Source organism: Botrytis sinoallii, assembly GCF_014898435.1.
Source record: "Botrytis sinoallii strain Bc 23 chromosome Unknown BSIN_017, whole genome shotgun sequence".
Classification (NCBI taxonomy): Eukaryota; Fungi; Ascomycota; class Leotiomycetes; order Helotiales; family Sclerotiniaceae; genus Botrytis; species Botrytis sinoallii.
The window spans coordinates 1153641-1179691 of NW_024066044.1; the positions used below are offsets into that span (position 1 = coordinate 1153641).

At 36.4% G+C, this 26051-nt stretch overlaps 7 protein-coding genes across 7 annotated transcripts; 2 read left to right on the plus strand and 5 right to left on the minus strand.

Annotated features, from left to right (window-relative positions):
• Nucleotides 1-198: 198 nt before the first annotated feature.
• On the plus strand, nt 199-1586 carry EAF02_008990 (uncharacterized protein; the record flags this gene model as incomplete). Its single annotated transcript, XM_038905038.1, has 5 exons — nt 199-369; nt 426-689; nt 762-876; nt 939-1453; nt 1518-1586. 5 exons carry the CDS (start codon nt 199-201, stop codon nt 1584-1586), a joined length of 1134 nt encoding a protein of 377 aa, XP_038755448.1.
• Nucleotides 1587-12330: 10744 nt separating this feature from the next.
• On the minus strand, nt 12331-14532 carry EAF02_008991 (uncharacterized protein; the record flags this gene model as incomplete). Its single annotated transcript, XM_038905039.1, has 6 exons — nt 12331-12683; nt 12746-13223; nt 13289-13338; nt 13402-13740; nt 13812-14084; nt 14139-14532. 6 exons carry the CDS (start codon nt 14530-14532, stop codon nt 12331-12333), a joined length of 1887 nt encoding a protein of 628 aa, XP_038755449.1.
• Nucleotides 14533-14813: 281 nt separating this feature from the next.
• EAF02_008992 (uncharacterized protein) lies at nt 14814-16032 on the minus strand (the record flags this gene model as incomplete). The annotated part of the gene is made up of 5 exons (XM_038905040.1): nt 14814-15052; nt 15102-15161; nt 15439-15797; nt 15857-15962; nt 16017-16032. The coding sequence occupies 5 exons, from the start codon at nt 16030-16032 to the stop codon at nt 14814-14816; spliced, it is 780 nt and encodes a 259-aa protein (XP_038755450.1).
• A 103-nt stretch (nt 16033-16135) lies between these two features.
• Nucleotides 16136-20485, plus strand: EAF02_008993 (uncharacterized protein; the record flags this gene model as incomplete). The annotated part of the gene is made up of 14 exons (XM_038905041.1): nt 16136-16280; nt 16335-16386; nt 16470-16512; nt 16562-16653; nt 16731-16875; nt 16926-16990; nt 17038-17048; nt 17109-17144; nt 17281-17321; nt 17375-17609; nt 17785-17831; nt 17961-19092; nt 19331-19420; nt 19560-20485. 14 exons carry the CDS (start codon nt 16136-16138, stop codon nt 20483-20485), a joined length of 3060 nt encoding a protein of 1019 aa, XP_038755451.1.
• A 1018-nt stretch (nt 20486-21503) lies between these two features.
• On the minus strand, nt 21504-22665 carry EAF02_008994 (uncharacterized protein; the record flags this gene model as incomplete). Its single annotated transcript, XM_038905042.1, has 3 exons — nt 21504-21909; nt 21959-22002; nt 22045-22665. The coding sequence occupies 3 exons, from the start codon at nt 22663-22665 to the stop codon at nt 21504-21506; spliced, it is 1071 nt and encodes a 356-aa protein (XP_038755452.1).
• A 971-nt stretch (nt 22666-23636) lies between these two features.
• Nucleotides 23637-24743, minus strand: EAF02_008995 (uncharacterized protein; the record flags this gene model as incomplete). The annotated part of the gene is made up of 1 exon (XM_038905043.1): nt 23637-24743. The coding sequence occupies one exon, from the start codon at nt 24741-24743 to the stop codon at nt 23637-23639; it is 1107 nt and encodes a 368-aa protein (XP_038755453.1).
• Nucleotides 24744-25174: 431 nt separating this feature from the next.
• EAF02_008996 (uncharacterized protein) lies at nt 25175-25768 on the minus strand (the record flags this gene model as incomplete). The annotated part of the gene is made up of 1 exon (XM_038905044.1): nt 25175-25768. One exon carries the CDS (start codon nt 25766-25768, stop codon nt 25175-25177), a length of 594 nt encoding a protein of 197 aa, XP_038755454.1.
• Between the last annotated feature and the right edge of the window lie 283 nt (nt 25769-26051).

The window sequence follows — 26051 nt, forward strand, 5'->3', positions numbered from 1 at the left end:
TACGATACCCTTGCATATTCAAATAGTTTGGTTGGCCATTGGCTGGCAGTGTTCAAAATACTACACTTAATATGAGTGAGAAGTGGCCTTTCTTTTTACCAGGCAACACTGGTTGCTAGTGTCAGAGATGTAGATAGGCTTGTTTTTCTCTGGATGATCAAGAACTTCCACTTCAAAACGACAATACTAAAAATTCAGATGCCTCCCAAAGATAAGATTGTGATCGACATATCCAGTGACTCAGATACCGATGTCACAACTGGCAGTTCCAGAAATGCAGACAACAAGTCGTCTCTCACGGAACTACCAGCTTCAAAGCCATTCAGCAATCTTCAGATGAGAGACTTCAAGTACTCAAATCCTGAAACGGTAAGTTTCTTCTCATTCGGTGGAAGTTTGTGACTAACAAAAAGTACCCTTTCCAGTTATCCAAGAAACCAAATTATCATACCCTAAGTTGGAGCCAAGGTCGGACAACCAAATTTCGACTCGACTCTGAACCTAGCACTGGAAATCAAAGAGCACAACTAGCCTCCACAAGTGGTGGTATGGTTTCCACTTCTGGATTCCTTGTTTCTAAGAATGGAATTAAACTCGCAGAGCACCTGCTCAAAGAACAACAAAAACGAGAACAAGTTGATGATCATGACTGGTCTGGAAGCGGCATTTCTGAAATTATGCTGAATATGGTATATGAGAACTCCCATCATCCCTTCCGCAATAGTTCATTAAGCAAAATCTGATGTTAGCCTTTCTTGTAGGTGAGGGATTTTGATCGGGATATTTTCCAGAAAACCGTTAGTCCATACAACAAATGGGCATATATTGAAGGGCTTGCATCCTTCTTGACTTTTGGAGAGTTGATTAATTGGGCTAGTATGCTTTAATCTCTATCCCTAGCTGTTCTTTGCGCTTTGGTATAACTAATAAATCGTCAGTGTGCGACGACAGCTCTCGTATCGAAGCTATAGTTAATGAGTTTGGGACTATGCTTCTAACATCCCTCGAAATGCTTTCCGAGCACAATCTTTTCGCTGCGAATTCTACGGTGAAGAATATCCCCGTCATCTTGCTGCTTATCTTCAGATCTTTGAAAGAATGGGAAGAGCTGGGTTACGAGATCGGATGGCCGTGCGAGGTAATCCGCCTCTGTGACGAAGCGGGCATAGACTTGGTACAAGTTATCCAACATACGAGTGAGAAGATCAAGATACAAGAAGGGAAAGTCCACGCGTGGAGACTCGAATATCAGAGGAAACAAACTGGTTGTACTTTCGCCGAATCCCAGCCTTTCAATGGGAACGGGAACATGTACTGGGCTTGCAAGCAGAATTGGCAACCAAAACAAGATGGTCTGCACTTGTTCAAAGAATTTTACCAGCCTGATGATCCCGCAAATGGTCGGGAGGAGGATGGAAAAAGAAATTGGTTTCGCTGGGATTGGAAAATGGAGGTGGGTCACGCTACTTGTAGTCTTTGGGAGAATGGAAATTTTTACCGACTGATCGTCTGTTTAGTACTCAGAATTCAAGACAAAATATCTTGGCGGTAGCCGTTATGTTTTAAACAGAAGAGTTAGAAGATGAGAAGGACTTGTTGACTTGGATGGCTGGCATACTCGATCTATTGAAGATATTTCTTAGATGCCTGATGGCTTGGAGCATCATAATCTATATCGGTAGACTTTCATAAGGTAATGATTCATTTACAGGCTGCTTTGTCCATATTTAAACGCGAAGATCGTTGAAGTTCCTGCTTGAATCTCTTTTATTCCTCGTTTCCGAATCAGTCTTATTTGGGAGATACCATTATTCCCCAACTCTACAGTCATGCTAAGAGTTCTTTTAATGACTATTTCAGCTCTGAGCATTTACTTTCCACTCTTAATTCATTTCTGAACATCTCGAATATTTGAGTAGCCGATATCCAACTCACACTTGAACACTCTTGGTCGCCAGTGGCCGCTCACACATCTTTGTCCATACGTCTCGCGGTGATCTGGAATTGCAAGGCGCTTGAAGCTGCTCGGTTAAGCGAGGCTTTTAGAGGCCTATCAATAAGCGCAAACTGTACGGCTACCAGCAGAGCATGGCTCGGCACGCATTTCGCGGTGGTACAAAAGGTTTTGTAATGCACCTACACCGTTTAGAATAGACCACACTTCCGGGGCTGCCTAGAGTGAGTCATGCGTGGCGTTCATTGCAGTGCCATTGCAGTGCTAGTTGCTGCACGACGGGTTATTAGATAATCTAGGCAACAGTTGTTTATGCGGCTTAGTGGTATGATTTCTAAAATTCGTTTGATCTCGTCCAAAAAACGCAGCGTATTATTCGACGATATATATATATCTTCGTAGATATGTAATGTTCGGAGAAAAGTCTTCTCCGGGCTGATAAATTTATTTTAGACGTCGTGATTTTTTGGAGATTCCCTCATCCCTCATAGGCTGATGCATTATTTGAGTCCAGAACCTTCTCTAGATCGATGAAGTCTTATTCGCCATAAAGATCCTGCTCAGGTTTCTCTAATTAGTTTTTTTTGTTCGCGTCCTTTTGTACATTTCTGCTGTTCTTCTGGCACACCTGAATTCTTGAAATAATAGCGAGTTTCTGATCGCGAGTTCGTTCGTTTGTACTAATTCCACTATATCTGCTACTCTTTCAACCTTGCTTCGCAACATATTCTTTCTCGACAATACGACTGTGGAGCTCGCTAATTTGGTTCTGTGGCATAAACCTTGCTCTTCATTCATAAAAACGGTCGATTTATTGGTCGGATAATATTTCAAGTGGAAGAACCAATATCGACACCAGCTCAGACGCTCGGGTTACAGATTGACGACCGATTTATATCTGATACATGAGCTTTTGCAATGTTAATAGGTCACTTAGAAATATACATGATACCTCATCTCCTCGATTCACAGCCTCGCTAGGCTACATATTGTATCAGGCATCTTCCAATTTCAGGTAATGTGCTCTGTGTCATATAACGTAACGTATGGGGAACTCGGACACTTTTTCAATTATTCTACACGCGATCTTGTTCTACGAGCTATACAATCCTTCAATTCCAATTCCGAATCACTTGAACTATTCTCTAGCTCTTTTTTTTCAATCTCTTTTTCTGATTCTTCAATTAAGCATTTGTGTAACCATCCTCATAGCTTTTTCTTCTTCGGTTTTTCCTTTGTTTTATATATTATTTTCAATATTTCCTTAGTACTAAGACAAATTGATCTTATAATTTGACTCTTTTGCTTTTAGTTTTCTTTTTTCGAATTTTAATTACTTTTTGAATATTAGAAAACTGTTTTCGAAGTAGGGCTATCTTAGTATTTTGGGATTCTACAAATCTAGTTATTCTTTTGATATATTAACAAATTAATGATATAGGAGAATTATTATTTATTAAAGTTATATTAAAAATCTGATTTGCTTATTTTAATTCTGTTTTATTTGGAGGAGAACTTTTGAGTATAAATAAGTTTAGATTTTGATTGAAGGTTTTTATTTGTAAAATAGAAGATTATTAGGAGGAGTTAAATAGTAATGAATCGAATATTTTTTGTAAAGCAAAAGATATTAAATTAGTTTCTTTTCAATTAGCTTTAATATTAAAAGAATTCAATACTTTTTTTCTAATATTTTGAAAGAGTTCTATCTATTCAGCTTTTTGGATTTGTTTTATATCAGTTCGAGAATATCAATCGATCTTTAAAGCATAATATCATTTTATTGGTCTATATATTATAATATCAAATGGCTGAAGTAAATAAAAATAATGAGGAGGTAATATAAGTAAATCGATATTATTCTTTATATAGAAAGTAATAAAGCTATCTGTAATATAGCTTAAATGATTATCTATAATCAAAAGTCGAGGTCGGTCATTTGATACTTTCTTGGATTCTGATTCGAAAACCCTTTTTAGCTATTCTAATCTATAGCTATTTGAGGTTTATTCATTTTTATTAGTAGAAAACTGCTAGCTTTGAGGTATGTCCTTTGGAATCTATGCAGAATTTGTATTCTGAGTTTTGAAAATGATTATAGGTGATAGAGCTTTTTCAGCTGTATTGATATATTCAAATACAGTTATCCATTCTTACTTGCTAACTGTAACTTTCCAATTCGATTTCTGAGTAGAATCGATTATAATATATATACTTTGAATAATTCCAATTTCAAATCCGGTTTCATTCATATTATATATATCATCTAATTCATACTTTCGCTCAATAAGATATATACAAAATATATCAAATCAAGTTTGAATATTCTCCGGAATTACTTCTTTAGTCTGATTAGACTCTAATTGATATGAATAGCATGTTTTAAGTTCTGGATATTGTTTTTGGAATCTATAAATCTATTTATAGTTTATAGATGGAATTTCTATTGAGATAGGATTTCGAGATAATGTGATCCGAATGTGTTGAAAACGAATTTCGTTGGCTATTTTCTTTATCAATATAGGTATAGTAGGGAATCCAGTGTTGGTAAGTCATGAAATCCATTATACAAGAGTATTTTCTTTTATATTTGAAAGAATTTGAGCTATTTCGTAGGTTTGGGAATGTGTTTTCTTTCTAGCTAGCTTATCAGTTAGGGTAGACTTAGGGACTTTAAAATGCTTTGTAGTCTTTCTAATTGATTTAAATTCTTTCAATTAAAGTGAAATTATAGTTTTTTTGAAGTTTCTCTTTAATTTGAGTAGATGTAGAAGGTGATTGGGTATGTATAATAAAAGTTATTATGGTTTCAAGTTAGTGATGGGCTAAAAGTATCCGAGTTCCCCATATGTCCGAGTTCCCCATACGTTACGTTATGTAAACCATATAATTTTCGATCATTTAAGAAAAATTTCAAGGGTGAGTGTGCTGGTGAAGACTTTATTTTTCATTCATGATATTTCCGTTGCCCCCTACCCCATAAATCAATTAAACCAGTGCCTCGACATCTCACACTTGTTTAGATCATGTATCGTAATCTCTGGTAGCTATTTTTGGCAAGATGCTAGATTAAAATAAATCTGGTTCTTGTTCGAGCCCCAATAACACTGACCATTGATCCAATGGCCGTTCGTTCAATCTTGATGGGATCAGTTTCCCAGTTGTGACAGGAGATTTCGAGAAATCTATAATTCGCGGTACTAGGTTCAAAAGTCACGTCATTGCGACAGATATAGACACAAAAGAAGGCCCAAAGAAGATGGATGTTATATTGTAGTCATGCATTGCATCTTGCCGTTGATGGTAATCCTAATTTAATTACAGGCAATCCGCTAAGGTGCGAAAGCGGTAAGATCCACCTGTGCGATTGGTAGATCTACTTGCAATTCCAATTCATTCAAGGTTGCAAGCGTCCGCCGCGCATATGCTCTCAAGGGGTCTGTGGGACTACTTGTAGTAGTAAAGGATTGCCACAAGTTTCGCAACTTTACTATCTTAATGCAAAGCCAGTCCCGAGTAAATTGATTCATACGTATGGCCCACTGTCGAACTCCTTCATCCCAGAGGGTTACAATATCCAAATATTGAGGGGCTAGACTAGTGTTCAATGCGTCCTGAAATTGAAGAAATGCGTCATGCATATCAATAACTATAGAACGGATACTCTTATCAATTGCCGGCTGTCTTAAGTAGCTCATGACTACAAGTACCTGAAAGAATATTAGTTTAGTGTTTCCGCATCGAGGAACAGATTTAGGGCTAGTTTGGATGTAAAATCCGTGCTGAATCCACTAAAATAATCTATACTTTGTGCCATTACGGATTCTGTGGTGGTATCAATTCACTTCAAAAAGAGCGGATTATTAATCTGTAGTTTTATAGTTTGGATGTCAAATCCGCTAAATAATTTATGATTTTTTTAGAATATTTAATTTAAACTTCAATTCGATATTAAAACCCTATATTTAAAATTGAAAACTATATAAAAAGCTTTAATAAAGTAATAATCTTGAAAAAGTACTTAGAATTGGAAAAGAAATATATTTTAATTTTATCTTTCTTTTTTTTTTCTTTTTAAAGAAAAAACCTTTTTTTAAAGTATTTTTGAAGCTATTTTCTATATATAAAATTATCTTAATGGCTAATGATGTAATTATTATTCAAAACATCTCGAAAGTGTTTAGGAAGTCGAAAATTATTAACAATAATAATAATTAAAGATTTATATCTGTATAAAAAAGAGATAGAAGATCTCAAACTCGAAGTTCTTCTTTCTCAATTCGTTATTCCAAACAAAAGTTTAAATCTATAGTAAAAGCAATCAAATTTCAAAGCCAATTTTGAGATTATAATATCTCCTCCTCTTCTTCTATTAAAGATTTACTATCCAGTTTCTTTTATAATGACGACATTATCTTCAATCAGAAAAAGATATTCTCTATAAAAAAGAAAAGCTATATACAAATATTTGATTCAAATAAAGCTTATTTTAATTATATTAATTTATAATATATAATAGGATTCCGAAATCGATAAGAGATTTTCAATAAATATCGATATAGATAACAATAAGAACAATAACAACAAAAGAAATATCGATAATAGCTATAATATTAATCAAAACCCAAAATATAATACTTGTAGTGATTCAGAAAGTAAAAAGAATCTCTTTATCGATATTATTGAAAGGGAGGATAAATCAGTAGATCCAGAAACTGAAACCAAAGATATTTCGAAGAAATCTATAAATCAATTTAAATGGAAACTTTATAAAAAGCTTTTTTTAAATTTAATACAAAATTATTTATAGAAGATTAGTTAATGATTAGATTAATTCATTAAATAGAGAATATTTTATTATAATCAATTTGTATAAGCTATTGTTTTAGAGCATAAGATATGTATTAATAATAATAAGAATCTAACTAATAATCAAATTAAAAAGAAATCAATTTGGTATGAATATCCTCTTTTTTTTTTTTTTTTTTTGATCTAATTGATTTGATTTAGATTAAGGGATGTTATGTAAAGTGTTGGTATTTTCTTAATCTATTTGGTTGGGGTATTAGATTTAATGAAAAAAATGATATTATGTAGTTTTATGTATCTGATTATTTATGGAAAATGTTTTTTATAAGTAAGCGAAGCTAATAATCAAAAATATTGTTGGTATCGAAGTCATTATATAGAGAACTAATCGATTCTTTAATTTCTATTCGAAATTTGTATAGCTAGTAGTAAATTTGTATATTATTCTATAGCTTTAATGTAATAAATAATTATTTTTTTGGATGAGGAGGATAATCTTGCTGATTCAATATGCTTTATACCTTTTTTAGATAAGAGCGCTAAAAGGTGAAATAAATATAGTTTTAGGATATATAAGATAAGGAATTCATATTTTTGAAATATATTTTATTATTAACTGATTTATAATTAAAATAAAACAATATAAATAATCTATTACAAATTATATATTATTGAAAAGGCCTCGAAAAACTGTTTTTTTTTTGAATTGCAGATAGTTTATTTTATATTAATAAATCTTTAAGAGATTTTAATAAATCGAGAAACCATTCTAGTGCCTTATATATTTAAGTTGATAATCTATTGCCTTTTTGGTATCAAATATATTATATAATTACATAAAACTATTTTAGTAAATATGAGTTTTCTAGGGGCTAATATTGTTTTCAAGCTTGTTGATTTTCTATAATATCTGGTGTCTAGTATTTGCCAATCTTATGATAAGCTATTAATATTTATGTATATAGGTTTATTTCAAGTAGAGTTTATGGATAAAATTTGTAAAAAGCTTAAAAAGCAGTATGAAAAGAAAAATAATGAAATGCCTTTATTATTTATTCCTTTATAATAAGCTTTAAATAAAGGGTAATTTTTAAGTTCTAATAGTTTTTAATTTGATAGTTTTATTTATTCTGTTTTTTTTATTGTATGTTTTATTAATATAATCTTTATATTTATTTAATTAGATATTAATATTATATTTTTCAATATCTTTGTCTTATTTGATATTAATAATATATGAATATGAATGATATTTATTTATTAGCCTTAGGTATGTGAATAAAGAATATAAGTATATAATGATTGGCTAGTAAGAAATGATGAGTGAGAAATGGCTAATGAGAAATGGCTAATAAAAAACGATTAATAAAAAAACTATAAAGTTTAGTCTTTTAAGGTATAATATCCATTAATAATAAGAGTTGTTAGCTTTATTATTTTTTAAAGAAAAAGGCTATCTGTATCTTTAATAGTTTGTTTTTTTTGTATAAAATGTATAATGTTGTAGTATTATAAATTAAATCAATAATCTACTTAATTGATAAATAGAAAGGATAGAAAATGTACTCTCAAATAAGTACTCATAAAGAATTCAGTTGTTTTTTGAATTACTACAAAAACAGTAGCATTCCACTTTCAATATTTTTTATCAAATACAAATTGATCCAAAACCTTTTTAATTAAATGTTGAAAAGAAGCTTTTTTCAAGAAAAATTTGGTTGATTTTTGATATTTTTTAATTTCTTATAATGTAATTGCTATATTTAATTAGTAAGAAAAAAGCTTATAAATCAAGAAAAGGTTTATTTACTCCCTGCTTTCCATTAGTGAGCTCTTTTAGCAATTTCTGCTTTTCCTTTTTTAGGCTGCTTTCTTACACTTTGAATCTTTGCTTTCGAAGCTTTCTTTATACTCTTATTTTTAAAAAAGGTGATTTTTTATCTATACCTAGTTTTTATTTATTTGTTAATCTTTTTCTGATATTAATATATAATATAGCTTCTCTATGTAGTGTGTTTATAGTTTATATTATAGCTATAGGATTTTCTGGAATGTAGTGTTTTCAAGACCTAGATTTGAATCATTTCAGTTTATTGTAGAAAAGGTTTCAAATATTTAAGGGGTGCATATCTAAAAAGCTTCAAGAATGGGAGTGAAAGGAATAAGTATTGAAAAATTAAATGTTTAGAAATATGTGTTTATGAATTAATGTATTATGTATCGCATAATTTAATTAATTATACTATTTATTTCTTATAGAATATAGTTATTTTGAATATAAAAATATTACAAATAGTACAAATAATATATTTTTAGGAATAATAATAATAATAATAATAATAAGCGTTTATATTTATAATATTGAATTTTTTCTAAACTTCAAAAATCAAAAAATACTAGTAGTAATTAAATCTAATAAGAAAAGCTATAGGGAAAGTAAAAAGAATATTTGTAAAAACGAAAAGCTAGAAATACATACAATCGAAAGACAAGAATGATATTTAAAAAATTAGAAATCGAAAAAGAAAAAGATAGAAAAAAGTATCAGATTTCCTATACTTTAAAAATGCTTTATAAAACTTCTGATTTTTTAAAGATATTGAAAAATAAATAAAATAAAATAATTATATAAATTCAATTGAATATCGAAATACAATAATCCCAATACATAAATCCAAATGAAAATCTGATTTTAATTAATTTTATTTAGAAAAGCATTAAAGACAAAAAACCTTATTCAAAATAATGATAATTTTGTATCAAAATCTGAATCAAATGATTTCGAAATAGATTTTGAGGGTTGGGAAATCGATATTAACGAGAAAGAGGAAAAGGAAAAAGAGGAATCTGATGATAAAGAAGAGAATAATAAAATTAGAAAACTTGAAAAGATTGATTTGAAAGATTTGAATATCAATTAAGAATTAAAATAAGTATGAAGATATAATATTTATTAGTTTTATAAATACTAATATATAAGTTTAGACAGTTAGACTTTTTGGGATTTTGATTTGGATTAAAGCTTGGAAAGCTAGTGTAGAGCAGTTTATGACTAATTTAAAGAGTCTAAACGAAAAAATTGATGAAGAATCTTCGGATTTTTTATGGGTGAAAGATTTGTTTGGGTAGGTTTATTTGATTTTTTTTTACTAGTTATTTCTTTCTAGTTATTTTTCACTTACTATTTTTTATTTATTATTATATCAAATTATTAATATATTAATAAAGTATATTTGTATTCTAATAAATTTTTTTATAAAATATTTAGTTATCGATAATGTGCTGTTTAAAGAAATCTTACTTCTTGGAGTTTTGATATTTTGAAATTAAAGAGAGAGAGTGATATCAAGCTTCTTGAATTTAAAGAATAATGGACTTTTAATAAAAGCTATAATCTAAAAAGATATGGATTTTGGATTTTTAAAATAAGATGAGATATAAACAAGCTTGGAATCTATTTCATTATATAAAATGGAAAGAAAATCTTTTTCAATTTCTTAAAGAATTCAAAGAAACACTAGAAGTTATGGTAAAAGATAATAATAAATAAAGAAATCCTAATAATTACTTTTTATTCTAATTATATGTACTTATCAAAATTCTATTTCAATATAGTATTGCTTTCTTTTTCTTATATTTTTCGAATTCTTTTTATTTTGTAATAATCTCTTTATATAGCTTTTATAATTCTTTGTCGAAAGTAGTTTATAGATTATAATAAAATAGAGTTTAATTTGTTATTACTTAAATTTATTATTATATTATCTATAATGCTTGAAATACAATCAATGATATAATCAAATTGAACTTTGAATGGATTTTCTTTAAAGCTATTTTATTAAATAAAATTATATAAAGTGTATAAAGTATAAACTATATGTATTTAAATTATCTATAAATATTTTTATTATTATATTAAAAAATAGAAAAGTGTATTTGAATATTTCAAAAATTCTCTTAACCTTATTTCGTAAAGAAGAGTAAAGAAGATTATTGAAGATAAAAAGCTCTTTTGGTATTTTGGGTATCTTATTGGATTTCCAATTGTTTTTGTAAATGCTATTTTACCCTTTTGAATAGAGTAAGAACCTGCTTAGTATTTATATAATTCTGTATTATCTAGATAATAATAACCTTTTGGAATTTGTAAAACCTTTTGAAATCAAAGTATCTGAAAGTACTTTTTGATTATTTATAGAACTTTCTAATTGGCTTAATATATAGTAGAATTATAAATTGAAAAGTAATTATTGTAAGAATATTCTGTGTAGTATATTCTTTTCAATTAAAATAAGCAGATTGATTCAAAAGGTATTGTTATTGGAATAAAGATGCCAGCAGAGGGGCGAGGCAAGGCGCAAAATATATATAAGATTGGTTAGTTTCTATTACTCAAAAAAAAGCGAATTATATAATTGGATCCAGTAGTTTTTATTCTTCTAGGGTCTACTATTATTACTAGTCCTTCATTAAACTTACTCAGAACCTCGTGTGACCGGGTAGTCCAATACAGCCAATAGGCGCTTGCTCTAAGCTTTTTTTTGTATCTATAAATTATTCTTTAGAATGAGAAAAGGCTTCAGTTATACTTATATATACTTCTATGCTGGTTTATAATATAGAGAGAATATATATAGCTTTTGAGTCCTTGCCGTCTCGTGCGGCGTCTTGTCGTTTGTTTTTTTGTCCTAACCACCTCAAATCACAACGTTGAAAAGTGTATAAAAAGCATATACAATTATTCTTAATAACATTAAGGGTATTTAGAATTAAAAAAAGATTGTGTTTAAATTTATCAAGAGTATTAATTCTTTTTTCGAATTGGAGTATAATAAAAAGAGCTAATAATAGTAGCTAAATTATAAATCAAGATAGAAATAAATTGTTTAGAATTATCAATCTTATTGTGCTCATTATAAATAAAAAAAAGGTAGTTTATAATCTAAATTATTAATAGAATCTAAAGTTATAATAAAAGAATATGAAGAATCTACTGTTTAAATTAAGCTATATATATTCTAGTATGTGGGGAATAGAAATGTAAGTAATTAAATCGAAATTAAGAGATGATTTAAAGAAAAATACAGATATCCTATAAATTTAGTATTTGAAGTATTACTCTTATATAATACTATATGGATATAGGATGAAAGGCCTATAAGAGTCTATAAAAACACGGATTATTGTTAGATTGAAAACGAGGACTGCTTTTTTTATCCTCATTTTTAATTCGCGTTCTTGTTTTCTTATACAAATTTAGTGAAAAACACGAATTATTTAATGTTATTTTAGAGTGATCTATCTCCTCCCCACCTCGAAATATATTAAATTCGTTGAAATGCGAATTATTGACGGAATCCGTGATTTGATATCTAAATATGAATTCAAAATCCGCTTTCAAAAAGAGCGGAATATTCAGCGGATTCAGTGCGGATTTGTACATTCAAACTAGTCCTTAATACATTACGAATAGCCGAGAGCGCAGCGTTACCGTTTTTTTGGGTTGCGATGCCATATCCCTTCCCTTCCCATGTTGTATCAGCAATGGGGGATTTTAGACTCCATAACTAGGATTTATTCATATTTGTCAGCGCGATTATAAAGAAATGAGAGTTTAAAATTACTCTTGATTTTATTGTATTTCCAGCAGCATTCATCAAACGGATATTCTTCGTATTATCTTTTGCCCCCAAGCAGTGCATGAGATTTGCATCAGGTCGACCCTTTAAGCCCTCAGTTACCCTATCCCAAGTTTGATATGGTTTTTGGAAATATTTTTCCAATATATCGGGATCCATGAGGATTCTCTGGGTCCTATATTCAGGTACGGTGACGCCTCCGGTGACAACTTGAGTTAGGATCCCATGGACCATAAATTCTAGCAATCTAGATGGTGTTTGCAATTCAAAAATATGCTCAACTAAAATTAAATCTGTCAGTTTTTTCTTCATGACGATAAGCAAGGAGTGTATTTTGACTTACCAACCCAAGCTGGTGTGTCTTCAAGGTCAGCAGTTGGGGCATAAGATGCATCAGTGCAATCTTCAGGATTGTTTAAGCTATATCTGTCTACATTGCGAGTGATTTCGACGAAAGTCTGACCGTTCTGACCACTTGGATATTGAAAGGACCAGATGAAAATTAGCCGCGGATTTCCACGCACATCAGTCCCAAGATTTATGGAATACTCTCTTGGAGCCCCATCTCGTTTCCCTAATTGATGGAGTGTTTCATCATTTCCTGAGAAATTAGGGTTTTTCCTACTAGGCTCACAGGAATCTATCGGATTCCCGCTTGCTTGAGAAGCAGCGTAATCGTACTTTGAGTTTGGATCGGTGTAGAAGAAATCTGGGTCTAAGCATGGAATAGTGAAAATAGCACATTCTTCAGTCAACAATCCGCTACCATTATTCGAGGCAGCACCAATCACGTTGTTGATCTTTTCTGCGTTGCATGGGACCTGCTCGCTTGTAGGAGTTTGGAAATTCGTCTGAATCCTCTATCGGCGAGGAGAAAATTTCTGACTGGTGTGAGACCAAGATTTTGCAGCCCTAAGAATTGCATGGTGAGTTCCCCTAAGATATTTGAGCATTAATTTGCATGGCTTTGAATCGTCAGAATAAATGGATGTAACTTACAGAGTTCACGTTCGGCCCTAAGCATAGTATTCCCATCTATAGGATCATTGAGGAGTGTGTAAAGGAGTAAAACCATTGTCTCCACTGAGCTAAAGCCTTTTGTGCTTCTTGAATCAAGGTTAAACACAGAGGATCCAAGGTTCAAGCCATCTCCATTTGCATTTGAAGCAAGGAATGCAGAACATTCTTCCTGATAGGATCCTACGAAATCCTTTGCTGCGTCTTGATATTTCTTCAGTAGCTCACTGATCACTACCTGTGATTTTTCATAAGAGTAGTCCCCCTCACAACACGTCACTATGGCTCCTCCATTATCCTGACATGAGGACGGATCTTCCACTAGAAAACGAAGCTATCAGCATGTATCCAAATCAATGGGAAAATTCAAGGGAAAGCATATTTTGACTAACTTGCCACTCTAATCTGGCCGATAGGGCAACCAGATTGACACCATCCACGAGATCGCCCTGGTGGTGTTGAGCCATGATTTTTATAAACGTTGCATTCGCCCCAGCTGCCGTTTCCAGTCCCAGTATTACTACAATAAACACGACTTTGATATATCAAAGGTGCATCTTGCAATCTGAACGGAACTGGTTCAAGTCCACAGTAAGTACCACCACTTCCTTTAATTGAATCTGCAACCCTGACATTATAATTGTCGGTAGGACAACCGTTAAAATCTCAAGGAACTCTTGATTTGGTATCACACTGCCCAGGCTTTCCATTCCATATACTTTGACTATACAGTTTCATAGACGGTGTATCAGTTGTGCAGCAAATCTGCTCGTAGCCACCTTTTTTTCGAGTGTTGCAGAAGCTGTTAATGCTGCCAACCTCAACATAACCTTTATCCATATCGGTACAGCTGTTGGTATTATCAGCATTACATTTCCCGTTGTTGAAAAAAAAAATGTGCACATGTAGGCATGGAAAGTTCTGTGGGGCAGCAGAATTTACGGAGTAAGGATGCTGAGCCACAGTAACTCGAGTCTTGTATGTCTTCGCCTTCTGGGTGCCCGGATTTGCCATCTCCCTCGCCAATCGCGCGTTTAATGGGAAGGAAATTGTCACCAAGGGATTCGCATCCAGATCCGCAATCTGACCATCGGCACTGTCGATATGGCACATTTGTTATTAAAGTTGTTGATGGCTGATCCGCATCTTCAGTTGTGCTCGCACTGATTTAAGCGAGTAAGAAGTACGTGAGCTACTATTCGTGGCTATAACAATAGCTTTGGAGGAATTGAGATCCGCAGAATCTTGACTCAATGCCCAAACCATGATTCCGCCGAGACATTGGCTTCGTGCAAAATCTAGTTTTTGTTGATAGGTTTCTGCATCATCATATGCCACCCATTGATCATCCCATGTAATTATTTTGACGGCCGCATCAACGTAGTGTATTGGTGTCAACCCATTCTCTTAATCCGGTCTGCGATTTCCGCATTTGAAAGTGTTCCGATCGAATTGGTGCATCGGCCTGCATTTCCACCAGATGAGAAACGACATCCTGGTGCAGAGCAACTCGGATCTAGCATTGCAAATGATCTTGCATAAAAAGCAAGCCCGAGATTGACCTTACTGGGGTTGATATGATTTCTCCAAATCAAGTCGAGGGCAGTGGTAATTTCTGTGAGGTTTGTGTGTGCTATTTTGCTGCGTAAGTTGATGAATGCACAGAATATTTGAAATCTTACCGTTGAGAAAATTTCCAGCCCATTTACTCTTCTTATCCCATAGTCCATGCATATCGTAGGCTTTAACTCAATGTCAGCACTTTAGATCAAGCCTGTGGTCATGTAGTCATGTAGTTATCAGCGCAAAAATGGTACGTACTCATGATGTTGAAGAAGTCTACACTCTTCTGTAGCTTTTCAAGGTCAAAATATTGCAGATAACCAATATGACGCAGGTAATGTAATCGAAACACCGCCCCTACCCATAGGAGTGAGGTGGCTTTTTAGATTTGCGATGAAAGAGGGAAAGTTGTGAAAATCCGCAGGTCTTCCATTCCTATCATCCGCTACGGGATACTCCCAGTCGATTCTTCCACCCCATCAAAGTTGTATGTTGACATGAAAGATGTCAAAGATGTAAAAAACTTCTTTTGATTTTCCAAAGATGCTTCTAGATCACTGAACGTGGTGGCTGTCAACCCAGCGTCGTTGAAAGTCCATCCTCCAATAACTATGAACACTTGCAGGTCAGGCTGCAGCAGCTTGTGCATCGTGACCTGCTCATATAGTTCAACGTCGCTAGGGTCTCCAGGAACGATGCTGAACGTAATAGGGTCAATGGATGCAAATGCAAAGTTGATGTGTGTGTAAGTCCCAAGTGGTATCATATCTGGTGGAAACGGTTGACAGACTTTTCGATTTGCCCATCCCTCGTAACTACATATACGTTAGACAAGTTCGCTTTTTACAGTTTGAGGACTGAAATGATTTAATACATACTAGCCGACAGTACGCCGAGTAGTGGAGCCAGAAGAGCTGCATGATGGACATGTAATGGTTTTGTTGCCGCAAAACTCTTCCGTGAGTCCGCAAAATCCCCATCTATAACATGTTAGTGAGCTGACAATACAATACACCCCAAGCTAAAAATCTTACTTGCTACAGCAGACATATAATGGGCATTTTTTGATTTCAGAATACCCAGAAGCACCATAGCCAGGATCGCATTCGGACTTTCGATCACAATTCGCCACACAGACTTCCCTCACTCTACAATGCACAGAAACCTTGCACAACACACAAATATCAAACGAGAAAGCTCAACTTTCTGGATGAGAAGCATCGAGCAAAATGGCCAAAGTCCATTTGCCCCGACGGGCTATCAAGTGTGGAGAAATGGTATGGATTACGGTGCTGCAGGTATGTGAAAGTCTTCGGCTTTATGCTGCCTCATTTCACTAATCAATTTTATAGGTGATGGTTTGACAGACGATACCGCAGCTATCAATGCAAGCAATATCATATGGTGGAAGATGCGGTATCGATTGTTGGGTCTAGCACAATTTATCCTGCCTCTGTTTTCTTTCCACCTGGCGTTTATCTTGTCAGCTCTCCAATTATTCAATACTACAACACCGAGATACTGGGAGATGTAAGGTGATGTTTTGTTATAAGTGACATTAATTGCTAATCATCTTTAGCCTACCGACCTGCCAATGATTATTGCTGCATCAAGTTTTGTTGGACTTGGTGTTATTACGTCTGACGTCTACATTGGAACTACGGAAGGCTGGTAAGTTAGCGTTTCTAACGTCTCTGAAAACTCTACTGACCTAGCTCCAAGGTATCTAATACAATAACCTTCCTCAGGAGTATCAAGAACTTCATAATGGATATAACTCGTACTCAACTGAATGCTCAGGTCTGCGCTATACATTGGCAGGTTGCCCAGGGAACATCACTGGAAAACATTCATTTTGTCATGTCATCTGAGGAGGGTTCGACTCAGCAAGGAGTAAGATAATTCATTCCTGTTTAGCCAATAAGATTAACAAGATCCCACAGATATATATGGAAAATGGTTCTGGAGGCTGGCTATCTGATTTAACATTTGTCGGTGGCATGTTCGGGTAAGTGATCAACTGCACAGTATTTTACAATTATCTGACCAATTCAGTGCATATTTTGGTAACCAACAATTTACAATCGCGAAATTTGGCTTTTGATGGCTGCAAGACTGCTTTACAGATCTCATGGGACTGGGCCTGGACCATGCAAGGATAAGTAAGTTTTGATCCCCAGATTTGGCTCGCTTATTTGTTACCCCCACAGAGTACCAAACTAAAATAGTCATCATTATCAACTATGACAGCTCCTGATCTCTTGACTGAGAATTTATGCTAATCTCAGGATAAAAAAGATATCAAAAACTGTGGAACTGGAATTAATGTCCTTGGAGAGGTATGTTTAGTTATCCGTTACCATTCTGAATATTTTATTGAGTAATCAAATAGGCAGGAGGCTCTCTAGGAACATCCAAAAATGTCGGATCTTTGACCTTACTAGATCTTGTCATCGAGAACACACCAATTGGAATCGAGACCTCTCTCTTTTCCACGAATTCAACCTCATTATTGATCGAGAATGCCTATCTTAACAATGTCTCAAAGGTCGTCACAAACAATCAAAATGCCCACACATTACTAGCTGGCAGCTCCGACGTCACTACCATTGATTCGTGGAGATTTGGTATGATGACCAATGCTTCTAGTGTTTGAGAATTTTGCTAGTGCTCAGAAGATATCACAGATGTCTCGGTCGGCATCATTGGTTGACCAAAGTGGAAATCAAACCACCCCATCGCCAAAGTTCTTCACAAGGCGCAGACCAGTCTATACTAATATAGGTTTCAGTCAAATTATAGATGTGACAACTTATGGGGCAGTAGGAGATGGACAAACAGACGATACAGTACGTGTTCGATTTTTCAATTCTTTCGGGCGGGCGACTTTTACGCTCCTCTGGCCACATAGTTGTGGTTGATACGAGGTTTATATGCCCCAATATTCCCATGAATATGACTGAAATTCTTCTTCCTAGGCTGCCTTAAACTCTATTTTTGCCTTCGCGGCCAACATGTCCTCGATAGTTTTCATACCTTTCGGAGTGTACAAGATCTTCGACACAGTGCATATACCAGTCGGGTCGAGAATTGTTGGGCAGGCTTGGGGTCAAATTATGGCCACAGGAGACAAGTTTCAAGACATCAATAATCCAAGAGTTGCTGTACAAGTGGGAAATTCCGGAGATATAGGTGTCATAGAAATTCAAGACATGATGTTCACCGTTTCCGGTCCAACTGCCGGTGCGATATTGGTTGAATGGAATGTTCATGAGATTATCCAGGGATCTGTGGGCATGTGGGTTACGTGTGTCTACTATGTTATCATTTTTATACTAACTTCTCCAGATACTCACATTCGCGTTGGCGGTGCAATTGGCAGTGATCTCCAACTAGCAGATTGTCCAAAGCTATCAGGAGAGATCAATTCTCAATGCGTGGCGGCATCACTTCTGTTCCATATGACACCAAAGTCATCTGGGTATATCGAGAACTCGTGGATGTGGGTTGCAGATCACGATATGGATGTCGTTACCCAGGATCTGATCGATGTCTATTCAGGTCGTGGACTTTTAATCGAAAGTCAAGGACCAACCTGGCTATACGGCACCGCAGTTGAACATAACGTTTTATATCAATATCAGGTTTCCGGGGCAAAGGACATATTGATGGGTGTAATTCAAACAGAATCACCATATTTTCAAGTCGCCTCCGCTGCACCAAATCCTTTTACTTCAAGTCTGGGTCTCTTCGCCAATGACCCAACGTTTGGTGACTGCAAGCCAGGTTCTCTGAGCTGTGCAGTGTCATGGGCTATTAGAATAATTGACTCTGTCAGTATTTATGTCTTGGGTGCGGGCTTGTACAGTTGGTTTCAGCAATATGAACAAACCTGTCTTGCTACCGAAAGTTGCCAAGACCGAATCTTTAGTGTAGAGCAGAGTACAGAGATCTGGGTTTACAATCTAGTCACAAAAGGCTCAACTGAAATGGTCAGTCCAGTCAATGGAGTGGCCACGTTCTCCTTGCCCAATCAAGGTGGCACCGTAGCTTCACTACTAGCTTGGCTTGAGGGGCAGATCAAACCATCGGGATTCGAACCTTCACCGGGTTTCAACTCTACAAAGAAGGCTTTGTTTCTGCTTTGGAACTTCCTAATATTTGCGTTACAGCTTTGACAGCTAGCATCCACTGTAACAGTCTCCTAGCTACTTACACAACACCGCAATGGGCCGGCTCTTTAGAGAATGATACGCTCACTGATTCTGTTGTGATCCTGGATGTGGTTCCCCTCTTGCTTTCTACTTCAAGACAGCTAATTCTTCATGTGCGGGCTACAATATTACAGGTGCCCCTCCAGCGATGCTAGGTGGATTTATTTGGCAAGGTTACAACGAGACTTGCTTGAAAGATCCCGCGAGTGGACATTATTGCAATGGTAAGACTCACTCTGATCCCCATTTACCACTTTTTATCGACGTTAACAAATTGCCACAGACTTGATTCTAGACTTCACGCTGGTTTCCGATGTTTCTGAAATGCCTCGGGATGAAATGTGTTCAACATACTACACACAGCGCCTCAAAATGATGCAGTCATCTCAATATTCAGCTTACGCCGGAACATATTCATCAATCCTAGCTTATGTTGCGAAGCTTGCAGCTTAGGATCTTCAACAGATATCTTGCCTCCACTGATCGATGAAACACCATCTCAGGCTTCTCCTTGCGTATTGGGAAATTACTATACAACAAGCGCTGGAGACACATGCGACACAATCTCACTAGCTCATAATGTATCCTCTGCGTCTCTTTTCATTGGAAATGCAGCCATCACAAATCGCGCCAATATCATCCCTGCAACGAATTTATGTCTTCCCATACAATGTCAACGCACATACAACCTCCAGCACAACGATGTATGCGGATCTCTAGAATCTACCTATAATCTTGGACCATTTGGTCTCCCTGGCTTCAATCCCTGGATAACTTTTGATTGTACTGGACTCCAGCAGAGCTCCACAGTATACGGTACCATTCTCTGTCTTTCACCACCAGGTGGAACTTATAATCCAACAGTAACCAGTGGGCACAACACCAATCCATTTAACAAACGATCCGTACTCTACTTCCCGTCAAGATCCCCTGTGAGTTCTACTATCGCCAATAGAACTACCCTCAATTGCGGCGTGTGGTACACAGTAGCCCCTGGTGACGATTGCCCGATTCTCAGTATCTTCTTCGGTCTCACCGCGGGACTACTGATGCAAATCAACCCTTCATTACCAAGTCAAAACTGCAGCTATGGTATTATGGCCAACATTACATACTGTATATCTCCTCTATGGGCCTGGGATACGACACCAATAGAATCTGACACTATGGATGCAGCGGCATACGCTGGAGCCTCTGCTGCAGCCTCTGTTTCTTGGTTAGCTTCTTGGTCTGCAGCTCAAAGTGCAGCTCAGACCACCATGGAGAGTTCTGCACCAACGAGCTCCTAAATTCAAAATGTTACAGTCACTTTAAGTTCTAGCTATGCGGCGACTTCAACGTAGAGCTAGATAACAGTAGATCAAAAGGTTGTGATTTGGAATGAGAATAAAATCGCTGGCAAGTTCGTGTCAATTTTCCAGATTCATAGTGATTCATATGGGGAACCCCTTCAGAAATCTGCGTGTCGATATTAACTTTATCACCGGAAGCTGACGCAATTTAATAAGGCATTAAATCCAAAGTACCTCTTCCACTCAGAGTTCCTCATCACATGCATACCTACAAACAATACTTACTTTGTGGCTAACAGCTCTAATAAACCCTGTCTCCCTCGCGATATTTCAGTCCTAACTTAGAAGTCCAATGGGTTTCGACTATGTAACAGTTGTTCGAATTTCGCGTAATCCATGTGAGGATATTTTGTGATGAAATTACTCCAAAACTACTCCCAATAATCTTAGTGATCAGTTCTTTATAATTGAAACCCGTGAACACCGATTATCACATTTAAGTGGTTTTTCTTTAGCTATGAAGCGAGGTCAAAGCATGCTGCAAATTTAAATTATTTAGTCGTATATATATAGGCCATTATATTGTATATCATTAGATTCATTAAATGACTGATTCCACTTTCAGAAGATCTAGCAGATCGAAGAACTCAACAATATATACATTTCTAGTGATAATAATCCAGTACCAGTTACTTCCCTGTGAATCTTCAAAGTTTTGGTTTCTCTCGATTTTCAACTTCATCATTTGCAATTAGTTCAAGTAGATAGATGTCCTGGAGTCTAACGTCTAATATGATGCCTCACAGCATATCCAAGTCCGAACTTTAAATTGTGGGGTGTATTGTTGCTTTGGGCCAAGTGAAGTCACTTGCAACACGACAAGCATTTGGTTGAAATATTTTATATTTCTTTCGGAGAAATTGAATTGGCGGTATTATGATAAGGTCCCGGAGATTTGAAGAAAAGTAACGTTTATTAGAACCGCTTTACACCAAATGACCCCTCCCATCAACTATCAACTGCGAAACTCATAGGTGTTGAATGGCCAGTGAGTGCCTTTCTTCAATAGAACCAAAGGGCCATGGTATCTTCCCATCTCAGTCGCAACGTCCCAGATGTGGTCGGCTTTTTTCTGTGCATATTCCCAAAATCGCTTCATGCAATAAATTTCTCCCTTGCGCGCAGCATAAAACCAGGTGAATGCTGAAGTAGCTGCAACTTTTAATCTGCCATTAAATACTGTGCTTGTATCTGTTTCAAATGAAACTGTAAGATCAAAAGTCGTGCCGTATGCCCATATCCATGGAGTATTTGAGCTACCGTTAAATGAAGCGATTACCTCTGGCGTGACGAGAAGGAATGTGTTTTGTAGAATTTGCTGATCGGATTCGGTCCTCGCTTTAACCACGTCTTGAAAAGCTCTATAACTTGTTAACAAAAGGGGTCAAGTTTTGGTTCCTGAATTCATACCTGTAAATACTTTCACTATCATTTTCAACAACGAATTGATCTTGCTAAATCAATTTACTCGTCTGTCTTATCTGCTCGCCACCTACTAGCAATGAAATACCGGTACTCAATGCATTTTCAAAGTTTTTGCGAAAATTTTCCCAAGCTTCCTTACTACAATTAGTTCTTGCATCTCTAAAGACCACAAATCCCCAAGAAGGCTGTAAATCGATAGCAGTAAGAGGCACTGATCGGTCAATCAATCTCTCTACCCATGCGCATGGCTTCCCACCATCGTCTGCGGCTTTTTGTATTGAAGCTTTCATAGCTTCGTTTCGCAGCTTCCCCAAAGAGCTAGCCCGAAGACTCGCAGCTGTCAGAATAGCGTCTTCATGTAGCATCAAAACTGCAACTTCAGCATCGATATTAGCCAATTGATCTTCAAGTGGCCAGGTCATTTTGCTTGCGGCCAGAGCCTCCGAATTATCCCAAATATGATATCCATATTGAATCAATCGACATTCATCCGTCGTCAAAGACTCTGGATTCTGAAGGACCTTCTTCTCAAATTCATCGGGAGACATTCCAGTAATCTCAAGACAATTCGAAAGCTGAGTTGTGGGATCAACAAGTCCAAGGATATTGCGTCTTTCCTCATCCGTAATTTGCTCCGGAGTCTGAATCGCTTTTCGCCACAGTTCTCTATCCCGTTCCGTTGGTAAAATCATGATGAAAGCGAGAGTGCGTGAGCTTCAAACTTTCCCAAATTCTATGTAGTGAAGTTAGAGACTTGTTTGTTTATCCACTAACGTGTATGAGCTAACCTTTTGCTTGAGTTTAGACTGAGATGGAGGTTTCGAATGGGAAATGAAATGGCGATTTGGCCGAAATTTGATAGAGACGCAAAGAAGTTGTTGAAGAAGTGATTGATATGACTTACCCAGCTAGGTATTTAAGATACTAAAAAGTTTGTCAACCTCAGAAATCCAGTACTAACAAACGGTGGCTGGTGTTTTGATTCACTATTATTCTTTGTGCTGTACACCAGCTTTCAAGGGCGCACGACACTCTAAAGTGAATGAAGCGAACCATTTTTTAGTGGGGTAAGGTTAGGTTTAAAAAGATCATGTCACGCAGCTCTCGCACACAATGCTTGCGCTTGTTGAATCCCAACCATAAAACGGCAATAGCTAAAATTATTAGAGTGGTCTTAGGTCAATGAGTACGATTATGGATATTCATATTTTGGTCTCAAATCATAATTTATCTCTGTGTTTTTTAATATGTTCATCGTCCGATCGCGTTCCCCCATTAAGAACATTACACAATTAGGATTGTATATGTGTATATATGTGACTTTAGCTCTGAAATCACATTCAAGGTACTATTCAACGCGGCGAATACTACTTCCTGTGCAAACAAAATCTCATCATGAAACTTCTTCATCAAAATGCTCGGTGATGTACTGAATATCATGGCCAGCGCGAAGACCTGGCCTCGCTGGGTTTGTAGGAAGAGTGATTATTCAATGAATCACCTGGAAGTAAACAAAAGATGAGTTCTGTTAAAGTCTTTCAGGACGATATCACATAATTGTCTATATTTAAACCAGATACTGATACTTAAATACCTCTATCTGTTTTAAGCTTTGTTGCTTCAATACCCATTCTTGAATCAGGAGCTCGACTCGGGCTCGACTTTAGATAATATGACACTGCTCTAGATCTCTCGCAATGCAACTATGCCTTCCCAGATCTCCCATTTTCTCCTTAGCTAGAGACTCAAATCCATCTCTGTCATGGCATCCCACATATGCAAAACCCGTGATCCGCTTAGATTCCTTCCCTTCGTCTAACCTCCTCTCAGTTTCTAATTCCTTAAAATCAGTGTCTCTGAGTACTGTCGCCCTACTCATTCCCGCTATAATGGCAATTGTATCACCATCCCGAATCATCGGTGTAGCTACACCTGCGAAACCTTTATCTGTGACAAAGAACTTGCGCCTCCGAACAATAGGCAAAATTACATCTTGAAACATCTTCTGTGCCTCACCATCCTGCTCCGGAGTACGCCCCATCAATACTTCAAAGGTTCTGGGGTACGTTACTATTAATTCATGATCGGTATTGCGAATACCAATAAGTGTGCACCAAAGAGGCTCACTTCTAGGTGCTTGGACAGTTAGAAGGGTCTCAATCTCCTTGAATCGTGAGACATAGTAATCACGGTCTCCATCAATGAAAGAAACAATATGAGTGACGCAACCAAAACTGGCCATGTAGGCGCAAAGCGTAGTTCTATCCGAGGAAACACTAGCTCTGACACCTTCAGGCCATTCCCAATCGTGGCTTGCACAACTCCCACGCAGAAAAACTGGATTGTGTTCGTCGTTAAAATCAGCCGAGATGGTGAAGTCTGGGACCCATGAGTGAAGGGGGGTTTTGAAATGGCGTGTTCGCCAAAGAAGACCAAGCAATGCTAGTCCCTTTGGCTCGTGCTGTATGATGTAAGTCATCGTCGGTAAAAATGTCCATTCTGGCTGCTTGTGGTAGTCAATGGGAATTGCGGCTCTGGCCTCCTCGCTGAGCAAGCCGAGGATACCATATATCTTGTCGCGCGGATCGGTAGAGCGCAAGTTCATTTTACTTTTCAAGACAGTTTCAAGGCTGAGACATTCTTTTCGTATGTGGATAGAGCCACGAGAGTGCATGAGAAATCCGTGATAGGTAATTGGAACGCGTTTCATGAGCTCCATTCTTCTCCAAAATGCTTTCGCTTCGACAGAATCGTATTGAAAATGTCTCATGACCGTGTATCTGGCTCTCCATACTACTGGATCGAGATTGATATCTTCGGCTATCTCTAGTACAGTACAGTACGGTAAATCCTGCAGAAAGTTTTCGCTAAAAGCACTCCTCAGCCCTGTGATTACACCTTCTAGAGAAGTCTGTCCGAATCCATTCAAGTCGAAAAGTCTCTACCACCGCATCGCGATACACTCTCTTGTATTTATCTTCAATGATATTCATATCGTCTGAGAAATGTGCCCATGCTGTTATGAATGGCAAACCAACTAGAATAAATATATCAGCAGTCGCTCAGCTAGTACTCATGAGTTCCTCAGAGATCTACAAGTCTGTGGCAAATGTGTCAAGCAAGTGCTCCACATTACAAATGTTCATAAACATTCGGACTCTCATTTGATGTTTTGGGAATAATGAATTGCCATTGACTCACTCACCCAAACATTTCCGCATCCAATAGAGGATTTTTCATTCTTCCATCCACGACGCTATGCTTTGCCATGACGAACTCCTGCACCGTCCAAATCCGTGTAAACCAGGGTCGAGACCAGATCTCCATAAATTGGGCTTGAAAATCATAAGTTTGCCAATATGCTTTGTCAAATCTTTCAACACTCCGCATTGCTTGTTCGCTGCCCTCTGCCTCCGGTCCGAGCCATATCAACACAGTGGTTGCGTTGGAATAGACTCGTCTCATAAGTGCAACCTGTGATGCACGTTCATCAAGATCATCCTGATTTATACATAAAGCGTCAACCCAGAGAATACGAGGTGCGGCAAGAAGACGGAGGTTTCGCAAAGCATTGTCGAGATTTGGGTCAATGGGAACCAGGCGGTCACCGAGGTTGATGGTTTTGGCTGGTGTGGTTGAGCCCCAAACATATGAAAGAGCTTCAAAATCTGAGCTCGACTCCAGAGAAACGATATCGAGATGACTGTGGAGAGGATCATCGAAGTTGGCAGCTGGTAGAAGGATCAGACGCCGGATCTGACACAGATCTGAGTCCAGAGGTGTATACAGCGTCATGATGAGTAATTTGTGATAAAGTTAACTTTGAGTTCGCGATGCTCTAGGTATTTATTTAATTGGCAGTCAAAATTGAGATAGCAATTAGTAACTTCGCCTCCGAGAGCGGTATGTCATGTTTAGCGTCGATTTCAGCGTGGCGTTTAGTGCGAGCCAATAATAACTTACAGGTAAGTGTTTGGTGTCACATTTTCTGCAGCCCATTATAATACAAGACGACATTTTGTTTCGGAGTTAGATGAGCTGAAATACATCCCGCTATTCATAGATCAGCTCAGGTCCC